The sequence below is a fragment of the Trachypithecus francoisi genome, unplaced genomic scaffold (genome assembly GCF_009764315.1).
Source record: "Trachypithecus francoisi isolate TF-2019V2 unplaced genomic scaffold, Tfra_2.0 Lachesis_group5, whole genome shotgun sequence".
Classification (NCBI taxonomy): domain Eukaryota; kingdom Metazoa; phylum Chordata; class Mammalia; order Primates; family Cercopithecidae; genus Trachypithecus; species Trachypithecus francoisi.
Genome location: NW_022681470.1, coordinates 88,034,767 through 88,047,171, shown reverse-complemented (window position 1 = coordinate 88,047,171; position 12,405 = coordinate 88,034,767). Strand labels below are relative to the sequence as shown.

Below are 12,405 nucleotides of genomic sequence, written 5' to 3'. Positions count from 1 at the left end.
TGAAATGAGTAAAGATCACTCTTGTCTTGTCTCCATCTTCTTCAGCCTGGTTGGTAGGAGGACCACAGGAGGGCCAAGGGGCCAAGCCTAGCACTGGGAACCATGTTTACTGGAGAGAAGAGAGTGTGGGCAGTCTTTCCTCATTGCTGCAGAGGAAGCAGGCGCTGTGCTGGCTGGTGTAGAGTACAGGGTGCTGTGTAAGGCACTGCCTGGTACAGAACTTGATTAGCAAAGCCCAGCTCCAGTGAGCATAGCACATATAACCACTACAACCTCCATGGCCTGCCTCAACCCCATAGTCCCAGCTTCACATTCCAAGCAGTGTTTGGCATCCCAGCCAGGGGCTGCTATGGCAGAATGAAGTGCCTTTGGTGCCCCCATTCTTCCTTCTTCCACCTCCACCTCCACCTCAGGGTCTTCTTTACCTATAATTTCTCCCTCAACCCCACATCAAGTACCTTCCCCAATCCCTAGCAGTACTGCTTCTGCCTCTCAAAACTCCAAATTCTTGCAGGGTCTACCTACCACCCTTGCCCATCCCTGTTCCATCCATGACACACGCAGGACTGCCCAAGTTTATTTATTTATTTTTATTTTTATTTTTTGAGATGGAGTCTCACTCTACCACCCAGGCTGGAGTGCAGTGGTGCAATTTCAGCTCACTGCAACCTCCACCTACCAAGTTCAAGCAATCCTCCTGCCTCAGCCTCATGAGTAGCTGGGGCTAGAGGCACTTGCCACCACACCTGGCTAATTTTTTGTATTTTTTTTTTAGTAGAGATGGGGTTTCACCATGTTGGCCTGGCTGGTCTTTAACCCCTGACCTCAGGTGATCCACCCACCTCAGCCTCCCAAAGTGCTGAGATTACAGGTGTGAGCCACCATGCCTGGCCCCCTTTTGTTTGTTTTTTTGAGTTGGTGTTTTGGTCTCTCACCCAGTCTGGAGTATAGTGGCACGATCATAGCTTACCATAGGCTTGAACTCCTGGGCTCAAGCAATCCTCCTATTTTAGCCTTCCAAGTAGCTGGGACTGCAGGTGCCACCATACCCAGCTAATTTTTCAATCTTTTTTTTTTGGTAGAGATGGAATCTTTCTATGTTGCCCAGGTTGGTCCCAACCTCCTGGCCTCAAGAAATCCTCCTGCCAAAGTACTGGGATTACAGGCGTCAGCCATCTCATCCAGCCCCAAATTCTTTCTCAAGCAATGCACCTTGCCCAGAGGGAAAATTTAGTCCCTCCCTCTCCTCGGGCATCAGGTATTCTGCCATTTTGGGGCACCTGGCTCCCTTGCCTCAGATCCTTTTCCAGGTTATTCTTTTTGCCTTCTTGCCTATTTCCTGCCAAACCACGTCCTGTTTTTTCGTTTTTGTTTTTGTTTTGAGACGGAGTCTCACTCTGTCGCCCAGGCTGGAGTGCAGTGGTGCGATCTCGGCTCACTGCAAGCTCCGCCTCCCGGGTTCACACCATTCTCCTGCCTCAGTCTCCTGAGTAGCTGGGACTATAGGCACCCGTCACCACGCCCGGCTAATTTTTTTTTTTTTTGTATTTTTAGTAGACACTGGGTTTCACTATGTTAGCCAGGATGGTCTCGATCTCCTGACCTTGTGATCTGCCCACCTTGGCCTCCCTAAGTGCTGGGATTACAGGCGTGAGCCACCGTGCCTGGCTGTTTTTGTTTTATGAAATTTTATTATAATCTCACATCTTCTAGGCATTCTGCTGAGTTTACACTGGCAGATTCTGGAGACCCCATTCCATCTTCAGGTAGTCACGGGGTAACCTCTCACATGGCCATGGCTATAACCTTTAGTATTTTGAAAATATTCTAGCATTTGTTCCCAGAACAACTCTGTGGAAGTAGATACTATTAGTCCCATATGAGCAATCTAAGGCTCAGCATCAGTGACTTACCCAACACCACTCAGCTAATAAGATGCCGAGCCCCAAATCAAATCCAGACCCGCTGGCTCCCACTCCAGTGCTCTTTCTACTGTTGTGAAACCCAGACCCCTCAACTATCACCCTTATTACTAAGCACTCATTTGTGTTGATGCAGTTGTTCTTGTTATCTGTTCTTGTTATCCTGCACCTTCATGTTCTTGTCAATTGTATTTGTAGCCATGTGTTTACTATGTCTCCTTCCTGTGATTGGGAACCTCCAGAGGTGAGGGATGAATTTTCCTTTCTCTGTTGGTCCCTCAGAACCCCAGATAGGGGTCTGCCAACAAAAGGAACGGACCCTGAGGATAAAGGCAGGCACCATGGATGTGGATCTTTGCCACCTTCAAGTGCATATAGAGAGTGGATGTGGACAGAAATTTGATAATAGTAAGTAACAGCGCTGCCATTTGTTGAGCACTTACTAGATGCTGAGCATTATGCTAGTTCTTTATTTACATTATTTAATCCTCACAACAAACTTCTAAGGGAGGTCTTATTATTGGCAAATGAGAAATCTAATGCTCGGAGACATGGAGTTAGGATGCAACCACATCTGTCTAACTCCAAAAGGATCATATAAATAGCAGAATTAAATTTAGATTTTAAAAATATGTGCCGGGCGTGGTGACTCACGCCTGTAATCCCAGCACTTCGGGAGGCCGAGGCAGGTGGATTAGCTGAGGTCAGGAGTTCAAGAGCAGCCTGGCCACATGGCGAAACCCTGTCTCTACTAAAAATACAAAAATTAGCTGGGCATGGCTGGGCACAGTGGCTCACACCTGTAATCCCAGCACTTTGGGAGACGAAGGCAGGTGGATCAACTGAGGTCAGGAGTTCGAGACCAGGCTGGCCAACATGGTAAAACCCCGTCTCTACTAAAAATACAAAAATTAGCCGGGCATGGTGGTGGGTGCCTGTAATCTCAGCTACTTGGGAGTCTGAGGCAGGAGAATTGCTGGAACCCGGGTGGCGGAGGTTGCAGTGGGCTGAAATCACGCCATTGCACTCCAGCCCTGGTGACAACAGCGAGACTCTGTCTTAAAAAAAAAAAAAAATTAGCCAGGGCGTAGTGGCAGAAGCCTGTAATCCCAGCTACTCAGGAGGCTGAGGCATGAGAATCACTTGAACCTGGGAGGCGGAGGATGCAGTGAGCCGAGACTGTGCCATTGCACTCCAGCCTGGGCAACAGAGGGAGATTCTGTCTCAAAAAAAAAAAAGAAAGAAAGAAAGGAAATAAAAAAAAAAGATAATCCCTCACTCCCTGAAGGCCCACCCTACCCTTTACTTTTCTTTTCCCAAAAAATAAAATTCAAGAAGAGGAAAGCAGAGCAGGTTGTACCTCATACATAAGCACACACACATTTTCTCTCACACACACACACACCACTTATACCTATCATCACCACCCTGGATTTCCTAGCCCCAGGGTGAGGGCTATGAGGGGTCAGGGGTCAGGTTCCCCCGGACCCTAGTCCTTGTTCCCTTCCCTGATGCTAAATAAAAGTGAATAAATACTAAATAAATACAACTGGGGCCCAGGCCCACCCTGCCTTCCCCCTCCCTCCTGTGACCCGCAGGGCAGAGGGGGCAGTTTAGATGGAGGGCTGTCTATCAGCCCCTTCCATCCACTAACCCGTCACTGCCTCCCAGGGCAGGAAACCAGGGCAGGGCCAGCCTGCACATTAGGGTGAGAGGAGGGGCAGGTCTCATGCCCACAGCCCCTCCCCACTGAGTCTTAGCATGAGGCAGCAACAGAAGCTCTCTCTTTCTCCCAGCTAACTCCGAGGCCCCGGTGCCCACAAAGGGCAGCCGGGATAGTGAGGTTATTTCCTGCCCGCCCAGGGGCGCCGCCGAAGGATCTCCAGAATCTGTGCTCTTCGGTGCAGCCAGTCCTGGGGAGTGGGGCGTGGTGTTGAAGGGGTTGGCCGGGGCACAAAGAAGCTGTATCGAAGGCGTGCATCCTGGGGGTTGCCAGCCACTAGGACTTGCAGTGTCAAAGGCTGGGCCAGTGGCCCATGGCCTGACAGTGTCTCTGAGGCTGCAGTGGCCCCGCTGTAGCGCAAGCTGACTGCCCCAGGCAGTACCACATCTGTGGGGGAGGGCATCAATGTGTATTCACCATTGAGGGCATAGGAGCCATCTGGCAGCTTCAGGGCCAAGTAGATGCTCCGGTGGCCAGGGTTTCCCTGCTGCCGGACAAGAATGTGGGTGGCCCCTGCGGGGATAGTGACCACACTGTTGTATCCATACCTGTGTGGAAGGAATAGACGGAGAGCTCAGGATCACCTGAATCCCCTCAGCTTTCTGAGCTGTGTTTATGTGACTACATGTTTGTACATGTGTGTAGATGGTTGTCACCCCATCCTATATGAACTGTTCAGTCTGGATCAGAGCTACATGCACATGTGCCCTTTTGCCTCTTATCTCTGGACCTTTACACCCACTGCCCCCTTATTGAGGTGCCCTTCCAAGTCCCACTTCCTTGGTACCTGTCTAATTCCTACCCCCCTTCTGAGACTCAGCTCAGAGGTCACCTCCAAGGAAGCCTTCCCTGATGTCCACAAGGGCACTCACAACACCCTGTTCCGACCTCGGATGAACACATGGGACACTGCACTGTAGCTGCCTACTCATCTATCTCCCGCTAGACTGTGAGCTCTTTGAGAGTGGAAACAGTGCTGAGTTCCCCTCTGCATCTCCAGGACCCAGAATGTCCAGGAAGGTAGAGAGAGGAATGACGGTGAAAGAACCTGAATTTTTTGAAGGAGCCTGACTGCTTGCTGCAGCCAGAACCGTCCCCTCCGCACACCATGCACTTGTCAAACTTCTTCTTGGAGCCAATGATGCGGTCACAGCCAGCATGGATGCAGCGGCCCTGGACACAGACCGAGGAGCTGTCCGGGGAACAGGGGGTCCCATCTACCACCTGAGGAGAAGAGAAAGAACAATGCCGAAGGTTCCTCCTAAGTCAAGAGGGGTTGGTAAGTCAAACAAGACCCATGTCCCATTAGGGAAGGGATGTCAGAAAAGTTGGATGAAGTAAGGGATGTAGATGGGTGAGTGCCAGCCACCATGTGGGTGATAATCATAACAATAATAATTATTATCACATATAACATCTAGCCAGCATTTTCAGAGCACTGAGTATGAATCACACAGCATGCTAAGTGTTTTACAAACACAAAAGTAAATCTCACCACCACTATTTGAGGTTTTTAGGGATGGAACGTTGAGGTTTAGAAAGGTTAAGGAACCTGTCCAAAAGCCATACAAATGGCAAGCAGAGGAGCCAAGATGGGAAGTGCAGGTCTGTCTGGTCCTAGCAGCAAGCCCTAAACCTTCATGGCACTGTCCCTAAATGGACGCTAGAGGGCAATCAGCCTGTAGAAATTCTCAGGTTGGGGCGAAGGGAGCAAAATGCTCCTAGGGCTTGTTTTTATTTGTGCAGCCTTCAACCCACCACCCTATCACAGAGACAGAATGTGGGGACTTCAGTCATCTCCAGAAGGCCTGTCCATTGAGGGCTGGTTGTCCAGGAGCTGAATGAGGCCACCACTGTAATTTGACAGAGGAGCCCATGGAAGAGGGGTCAAGGACTTGCCCCAAAGGCCACACATTCCATTCTCCCCAAATGCAGCACTAGAAGATGGCGAGTCAGAGGAAAAGAAACTACAGGAAATAGGATAGGCTAGAGGGACCTACTGGCCAAGTATCTGGAGTCTGGGGCTTGTTTTCCTGATACCCATGTACAGATAAGTCTGAGTGGAATCCTGGACTGGGCTGGCATGGCTGTGGGAACAGGGTTACTTTGGGGGATCTTTGTCATCAGAAAGCAGAGGGAGCACTGGGCGGGGGTATGACCATAGACAGGGCCTGGGGGTGTCCTGACCCTCACCCGTGGCTCCAGCACATAGTAGTAGCCCAGTGCCCGGGCCTGGCAGGTGAGTTTGCACTGGTCTTGGGGGGCCACGCCTGTGTAGCGAGGAACCCAGTCCATGGGCCCTGGGAAGCTCTTGAAGAGGTCGGTGCGGTGGTTGTAGGCAGCACACTGTTCCTCGCGGAAGGTCAGGGCTGGAGGGGTAAAACAGTCAGAGCCCCTCCTTCCTCACATCACCCCATACCCCTCCACCCAGCTCCTGAGAGCTTTAGACAGCACAGCTCTGCTCTTCCCCACAGACGGCCAAGGACAATTCCCAGAGGTTAAAGGCACTCCCCACAACAGCAGGGGAATCAACACCCCCTTGGTCTTGCACTCAAGGGACAGTCCTTCCGGCTCTACTGTCCCCTCCCAAGGGCTCCCATCCCTGCTACTCCTCACCTGAGCCAGTTGGGCAGTCCTCGGTGTTGCAGGAGCGGAAGCGGGTACGGCGGCCCTCACAGTACTTGCCACCATTCCGGGGGACAGGCCTAGTGCAGTCTCGGGAGGAGAACTGGACACCACCCCCACAGGTCCGAGAGCAGTCACCCCATGGTCCCCAGGGACCCCAGCCACCAGCCTGTGGAGTCTGCAAAGGCACAGAATGGAAGTGGGGCATAAGTGAACTCTCTCCCGGGCTTAGGGCTGATCCCCACACCCCTGGGCCCTTTACCCCACCCCTGCCCTAGGATCTCACATGGAAGTCCTGGAGCTGGTCCATGTGGAGGCAGCGACCACCCATGCAGGCTTGTGCGGGCCCGCAGGGTGTGCCATCGGCCCAGGGCGAGTGTTTGGTCTGGCACATGGCATGGCCATTGAGGTGGCCAGAGCACCAGAGGGCAGCACAGGGCGGTGGCAGCTGTGGACAATGGCGTGAGTCGGGCCCGAAGGTCAGCTGGCACTGGCGGTCAGCATCATAGTCCTTGCCAGGGAAAGTCACAGGCAGATGCAATGGAGCCTCTGGTTTATCTAAGAGACAGTGCCCTGAGAAGGGGGTTGGGGCATAAAGTCAGCAACAGGCTCAGGGGAGCATTCAGGATTGCCAGCAGAAAGCTTAGGCTCCCTGGGTCTTTATGGAGCCTATAAAAACAATCCTAGGACTATAAGAGGATTAAAATTTTTTTTATTTATAATTTATATTTTAATTACTTACTTTTTTTTTTTTTTTTTCAGAGACAGAGTCTTGCTCTGTGACTCAGGCTGTAGTACAGTGGCATGATCATGGCTCACTACAGCCTCAAACTTCTGGGCTCAAGCAAACTTCCTGCCTTGGGCTCCTAAGTAGCTGGGATTACAGGCATGTGCCATGTCCAGCTAATTTTTTGGAATTTTTTGTTGCCATAAGGTCTTGCTGTGTTGTCTAGGCTAATCTCAAACTCCTGGTCTCAAGCAATCCTCCCACCTCAGCCTCCCAAAGCATTGGGATTACAGGTGTAAACCACTGTGCCTAGCCCTGTAAGAGGCTTTAATGGGCAACTATAATTTATTGGATGCTTATTATGTGATGAGCATTGGCTAAATGCTTGACCAGCATGTATTTAACCATGGCAAATACCTATGAGATAGGTACCACTGTTATACTTATCTGACACATCAACTACAAACAGAGAGGGGTGAAGTAACTTACAGTCACACATCTACACCTGCTTAAAGAACAGAATAAGAGGCCAGGCATGGTTGCTCAATGCCTGTAATCGCAGCACTTTGGAAGGCTGAGGTGGGAGGATTGCTTGAGCCTAAGAGTTCGAGACCAGCCCAGGCAACACAGTGAGACCTCATCTCTATTTTAAAAACAAACAAACAAAATGGAATAATGATAGGAACTCAGTTCTGCCTATTCTAACCAACTATAGAATACTTGAGTTTGCTTCTCATCAACATCTCTGCCTAGTGGCAGTCATCCTGCTATTCTTGCATACCTCACTGCGTGACAAGGTAATCACGTCCTTCACAGCCAGCCCATTCCAGTGGTGGACAGTTCTGGCCCTCAGAAGGTCTGTTCTAATTCTACTGAGCCAAAATTCACCTCCTCTAGCTATGCTGTTTATTCTGGGAGGAAGTGAGAACTACACAAAGACAGAAAGACAGCAGCATTTCTCACCCCTTCCCACACTGCAGAGGAAGCACACTTGGGGGAGGCAATTTGGCCCATGCAGAATGCAGCAGAAGTGAGAGTGCCCTGGAGGACAGGAATTGAGTCCTACTCAGGGAAAGGTAAGTGCCATCTGCTTACCATAGCCATTGTCCAGGAAGTCAGTGATGAAGCGGGCACTGCAGGGGGACCAGGGCTCCTCAGGATCCACATGAGCCATCACAGGGGCCATGACATGGTGAGAGGTGCTCAAAGGCCCATTCAAACTGATGCATGGCTTGGAATTGTCATGGAGCATGTTGAAGACATGACCTGTGGGAGCAGAGGCCCTGATAGGATCTGAGGGTCCCTTCCTCATGCCCTGAGGGACTCCATCATAAATCTGGCTGCAGCTGTGGATGATCAGATCCATTCCCCACCTCACCCTGCCCCCAGTCCCTTCCTTTCTGGTACTCTCAGGGCTCCCAGTATGTAGCCCCGTCTCTTTCTCTGTCTCCTCTTCCCCAAAATATACTCCGAGCCCCTCCCTATCCATTTTTCCTTATAGCCAACATTCCCAACTCTGACCCCTCCCATTCCCTCTCTGACTTCCCCTCCAAATACACACACGCACAGAGAGAGAGAGAGAGAGAGAGAGAGAGAGATCACAGTAGTTTCTACCAACTAATTTAATAGAAAAATGTAAATGTATGTCTACACCTGGAGCAGAGAGGAGTAATAGCCCTATACCTAGGTCTGGGGGAAGAATACCTTGGGGCCCCCATTAACACTGTGGTGAACTTAGTAACCCCTCCCCCACCTTCTCCTCCCTAATACCTTTCTCATCCACCCCCACTTTACCCAGTTCATGAGCTGCAGTGAAGGCCGACTGGAGCCCATCATCCTCCACGATAGCACAGCTCCGAGCCGGGTCGCACACGGTGCCCACATCAGCCATACCCAGTGTGTCGCAAGTGGAGACTCCACACAGGTCCTGTGGAGAGGGATCATAGAAGGTGCATAGACAGCCAAGACACCTGGGTCCATTGGGTTGAGATCTAGATTCCTGGGGACCTGGGCACTGAGGACCCAGCGCTGTCAGGGCCTAGGTAGCCACACATGGCAGTGTGGCTGGGGCAAGGAACCATGTCACACAACTCCAGGAACATCATTTGCATCATAGTCTATGTAGTGGTGCTTCTTAGAATTGTGCAGTGCATGGCCTGCAGTGCTGACTGGGGCCTCACCTGACGGGTAAACAGAATGGCTGTGTCAAAGTGGTCAGGGTCCGAGTCCTCAGGGGTGTTGAGGCCCCGCTGCCAGGCACAGAAGCTGCGCAGGGTCTGGGCAGCACTGGGCCCCACTTGGGGCCCCTCCTCGCCTGACCCCAGGATCACTAGCCGAGTCACCACCAAGCTGACAGGATTGCGGATGCTTGGGTGCTTGAAGGCCTTGGCCGCTGCTGCCATCACTGTTAGCAGGTAGCGCTTTAGCCCTGCACCGTGGAATGCGGCCATCTTGTCATCTGCCACCACCAGCGTCTCCACGAATCTACTCAGTGAAGCAAAGCGCTGGAGAGAAAAAGGGAGAGGAAGAACCTGAAATAGCCTCTCAGACCCATGGGTTGGTCGATTCTCCAATCCCTCACTTCCTGGGTCTTGAACTCAGCGTAGTCAGCTGGGCGCCCCCCCACCCCCCCCATTCCTGACTCCTGGCGGGTCTTGGTTGGGCCCTTCCCCCAACACCAAATCCCAGGGCTTTTGTGGTAACTCTGAGGAGTCAGCAGCTGGTTCTAAGAAGGGGAGGAGAAAGGGACGCCACATCCCAGGGCTGCGGGAGCCCCAGAGGTGAGAGCAGCCTGGACTGCCATCAGGAGGCACTTTGGGGTTCTCCAGGCCTGAGTGTGTCTGGGACCTATCGGACCAGGGCTAGAGGGCTGGGCTGCAACGTGTCTGCCCTGTGTGGTTGGAGGAACGATTCAGTCAGCAGCTAGGGCCAGGGCCAGAGCTCAGCGTGGCGGGTGTGGAGCGAGCGTCTGGTCTGGATTAAAGCTGGAGAGGGAGGAGGGAGGAGGGAAGGGAAGAAGCGGGAGACTAGGAGTGGGAGGGAGGAAAGGATGGAGCCTCAGGCAGCCTCGCAGTCCGGCCACAGTGTGGGAAGGGGATTGACCAGAAGGAGGTATGGGATACCCTCCCTCTCTCGCCACTCCTGCCGTAGTTTGCAGTTTGCCACAGTGATTTTAAAGGCAGCATCAGAAGCCAGACACCAAGCCCTAGGGCCTCAAATCTCACTCCTTTAGCTGGGGGTGGGGGATGAAAATCAAATTTGGGGCAGAGAAAAGAGCCAAGGCCAAGGGGCTGTTAGGAGACCTTTACTGCTGGGGACTGTGCCAGTAGGAGATGCCATGGCCAGGAAGGGGTGGGGTGGAGAGGGGGAGCAGTTATTCCCAGCCCAGAGTCTCTGGCCCACCTCTGAAGGAGAAGGGTGAAGGGGAGAGGTCTGAGCCTTACCAAGAAAGGAGGCTCATGGAAAGAGGAAAGGCAGGCAGAAGGGAGGGAAGCAGAATGGCTAGAAGTGGAAGTGGGTGGAGAAAGGGTGAATAGGGGTCAGTAGGACAGACATGGCGGGAGGACACCGCAAGACACAGACTCCAGGGCTGCCTACCTTGGCTCTTCGGGGTCTGGGGCTGGGGCTTCCAGGAGGAGCCTTGACGTTGCACATGGGACCTTGGCCGCTGGCAGGACTCTTCCGGCGTAGGATGTGAGCCCCAGGTCCCCCAGCGGAGTTAGGGGTGCCTCCCTCCAGGGGCTGGAGGTGGAGTTCAGCCCCCCGATACTGTAACACCCCTAACAGGGCTCCCCCATCCCAGTGCAGAGATGCCACCGACTCCGGATCTCCATTGATGGTGCCAGTAAGGTAGGTGCCAGGCTCTGCTCCACCCAGCAGCTCAGGCGCCTGGCCCAGGTACTGCACTGTCAGCCCCTCGACCTGCACGCCGGAGTCCTGCTCCAGCTCTAGTAGCAGCGTCTCCCCAAAGGCCTGCAAGCGGCACAACAGCCTGGCAGGGGCGCCCGAGCCAGGCAGGATGCTGCCGTTGAGCTTCTCTGGAAACACGATCTCCTCCTCCCGGGGGAGGGGGCTGGCCAGCCAGGCCGAGGGCAGGAGAGAGGCCAGCAGTAGCAGAAGCAGCCACACCAGCCAGGAGAGCGGCACAATGGGGAGCAGGAGGCAGGGTTGGGCTCCCGACAGCCAGCGCCCCGCCAAGCCCCTCCCGGGATGCGCGCCTGTCTGGGACATGGCACTGGTACTGCAGCTGGGAAGGACTGAGGCCGTCTGGGGCACCAAGTCCTCCACACCCTAGCTTTGGAAAGCTCCTCTCTGTTAGCCTGGGGGCTTGGACTCCTGCCAAGGTCAGAGGCAGTTTTCAGAAGGGCTGGGGACCTTTAAAGGAAATGGAGAAAACTTAGTCCTGGGGCTTGGGAGAGGCGCCCAGGGGTCTGGCTTCTCCAAACTCTCCTCCTGAGCCCTCCTTTCCTGGATCTTTGTCTTTCCCTGCCTGTGTCTTCTGTAGCTTCTCTGGCCTCTCCCTCTGTAGGAGGACTCTGTCTGGGCCGCTTCTGTGCCTGCCCTGTCTCTGCCTTCTTCCGCTGTGCCTTTGTCTCTCTTTCCTCCTCTGTCTCTCTCGTGCCTATGGGTCTGTGGGTCTCCCTGTGGGTTCTCCCCAGCCTCTCTCCGCGCCAGCTCTTTTAAGCATGGTGAGCCTCTGCGATTGATTGGCTGATCTCTAAGCCACTCAGCTGAGCTCTGTCGGTGGGACTCAGATGGGTGTATCATCGCTTCCCAAAAAAATGGGACTTGCCCAGGGGAGGGGAATCTCTAGCAGTCGAATGGATAATAGGCACTGGGCCAGCTGATGACATAGCCTTTTCCCAAACTCCACAATCAGCCCTCAGCTGTCTCTTTCCCTTTTTGGTGGGACAGAGCCCCAGGAGAGGCAGAGAGTGAGGGAAAGGGCCTGGCCAGCATGCACAGATAGGATAACAGTCCTGGGAGAATTCCTGCTCTTATAGTCTAACCTAGCATGGCCTCTCTTTTCTCAAGGCTCCCTCATGCTGCCCTTTGGCCCCAGTGGCTGGTTTCCAGGGCTGCGGGGACTGAGTGAACTGCCTGAGAAAAGAGGGTAGGGAACAGGTAAGGAGACATCAAGAGGGAAGAACAAAGAAAGGAGGTAACTTGACATGGCTCAGGGTAGAACTGAGCAACTGGGAAGAGTAAAAGAGGCAGGGTAATGGGGGAAGCAAGGAGACAGTGATCATGGAGTTGACTCCCCAAAGGTAGGATGATCCTGCTTGGAATGAACGTACTGGAGGCGGCAGATGACAAGGCAGGAGGGGTTAAAGACTTTTCCTTTTATAGGCTGATCCAGGATGGCACCTCCTCTTTTCTAACGTCCCTTCTCTCCCTCAGGATCCCCC

The 12,405-nt window shown here is 53.2% G+C and overlaps 1 protein-coding gene across 1 annotated transcript; it reads right to left on the bottom strand.

Moving 5' to 3' along the window:
- Positions 1 to 2,353: 2,353 nt before the first annotated feature.
- Positions 2,354 to 11,739, bottom strand: ADAMTS4 (ADAM metallopeptidase with thrombospondin type 1 motif 4). The gene is made up of 9 exons (XM_033199791.1): positions 10,595 to 11,739; positions 9,178 to 9,501; positions 8,792 to 8,924; positions 8,093 to 8,263; positions 6,557 to 6,843; positions 6,262 to 6,448; positions 5,839 to 6,014; positions 4,694 to 4,869; positions 2,354 to 4,193 (listed from the first exon to the last, which is right to left on the bottom strand). The coding sequence occupies exons 1-9, from the start codon at positions 11,225 to 11,227 to the stop codon at positions 3,767 to 3,769; spliced, it is 2,514 nt and encodes an 837-aa protein (XP_033055682.1). The 5' UTR covers positions 11,228 to 11,739; the 3' UTR covers positions 2,354 to 3,766.
- Positions 11,740 to 12,405: the final 666 nt, after the last annotated feature.

Bases quoted from the DNA above. Each gene is read 5' to 3' on its own strand.
- ADAMTS4 (XM_033199791.1), bottom strand. From the start codon at position 11,227: ATGTCCCAGACAGGCGCGCATCCCGGGAGGGGCTTGGCGGGGCGCTGG. The intron at 8,925-9,177 runs GTGAGGCCCCAG...CCCTCTCCACAG, and splicing joins CCATTCTGTTTACCCGTCAG to GACCTGTGTGGAGTCTCCAC. The intron at 4,870-5,838 runs GTGAGGGTCAGG...TCTTCTCCTCAG, and splicing joins ACTATGTGCTGGAGCCACGG to GTGGTAGATGGGACCCCCTG.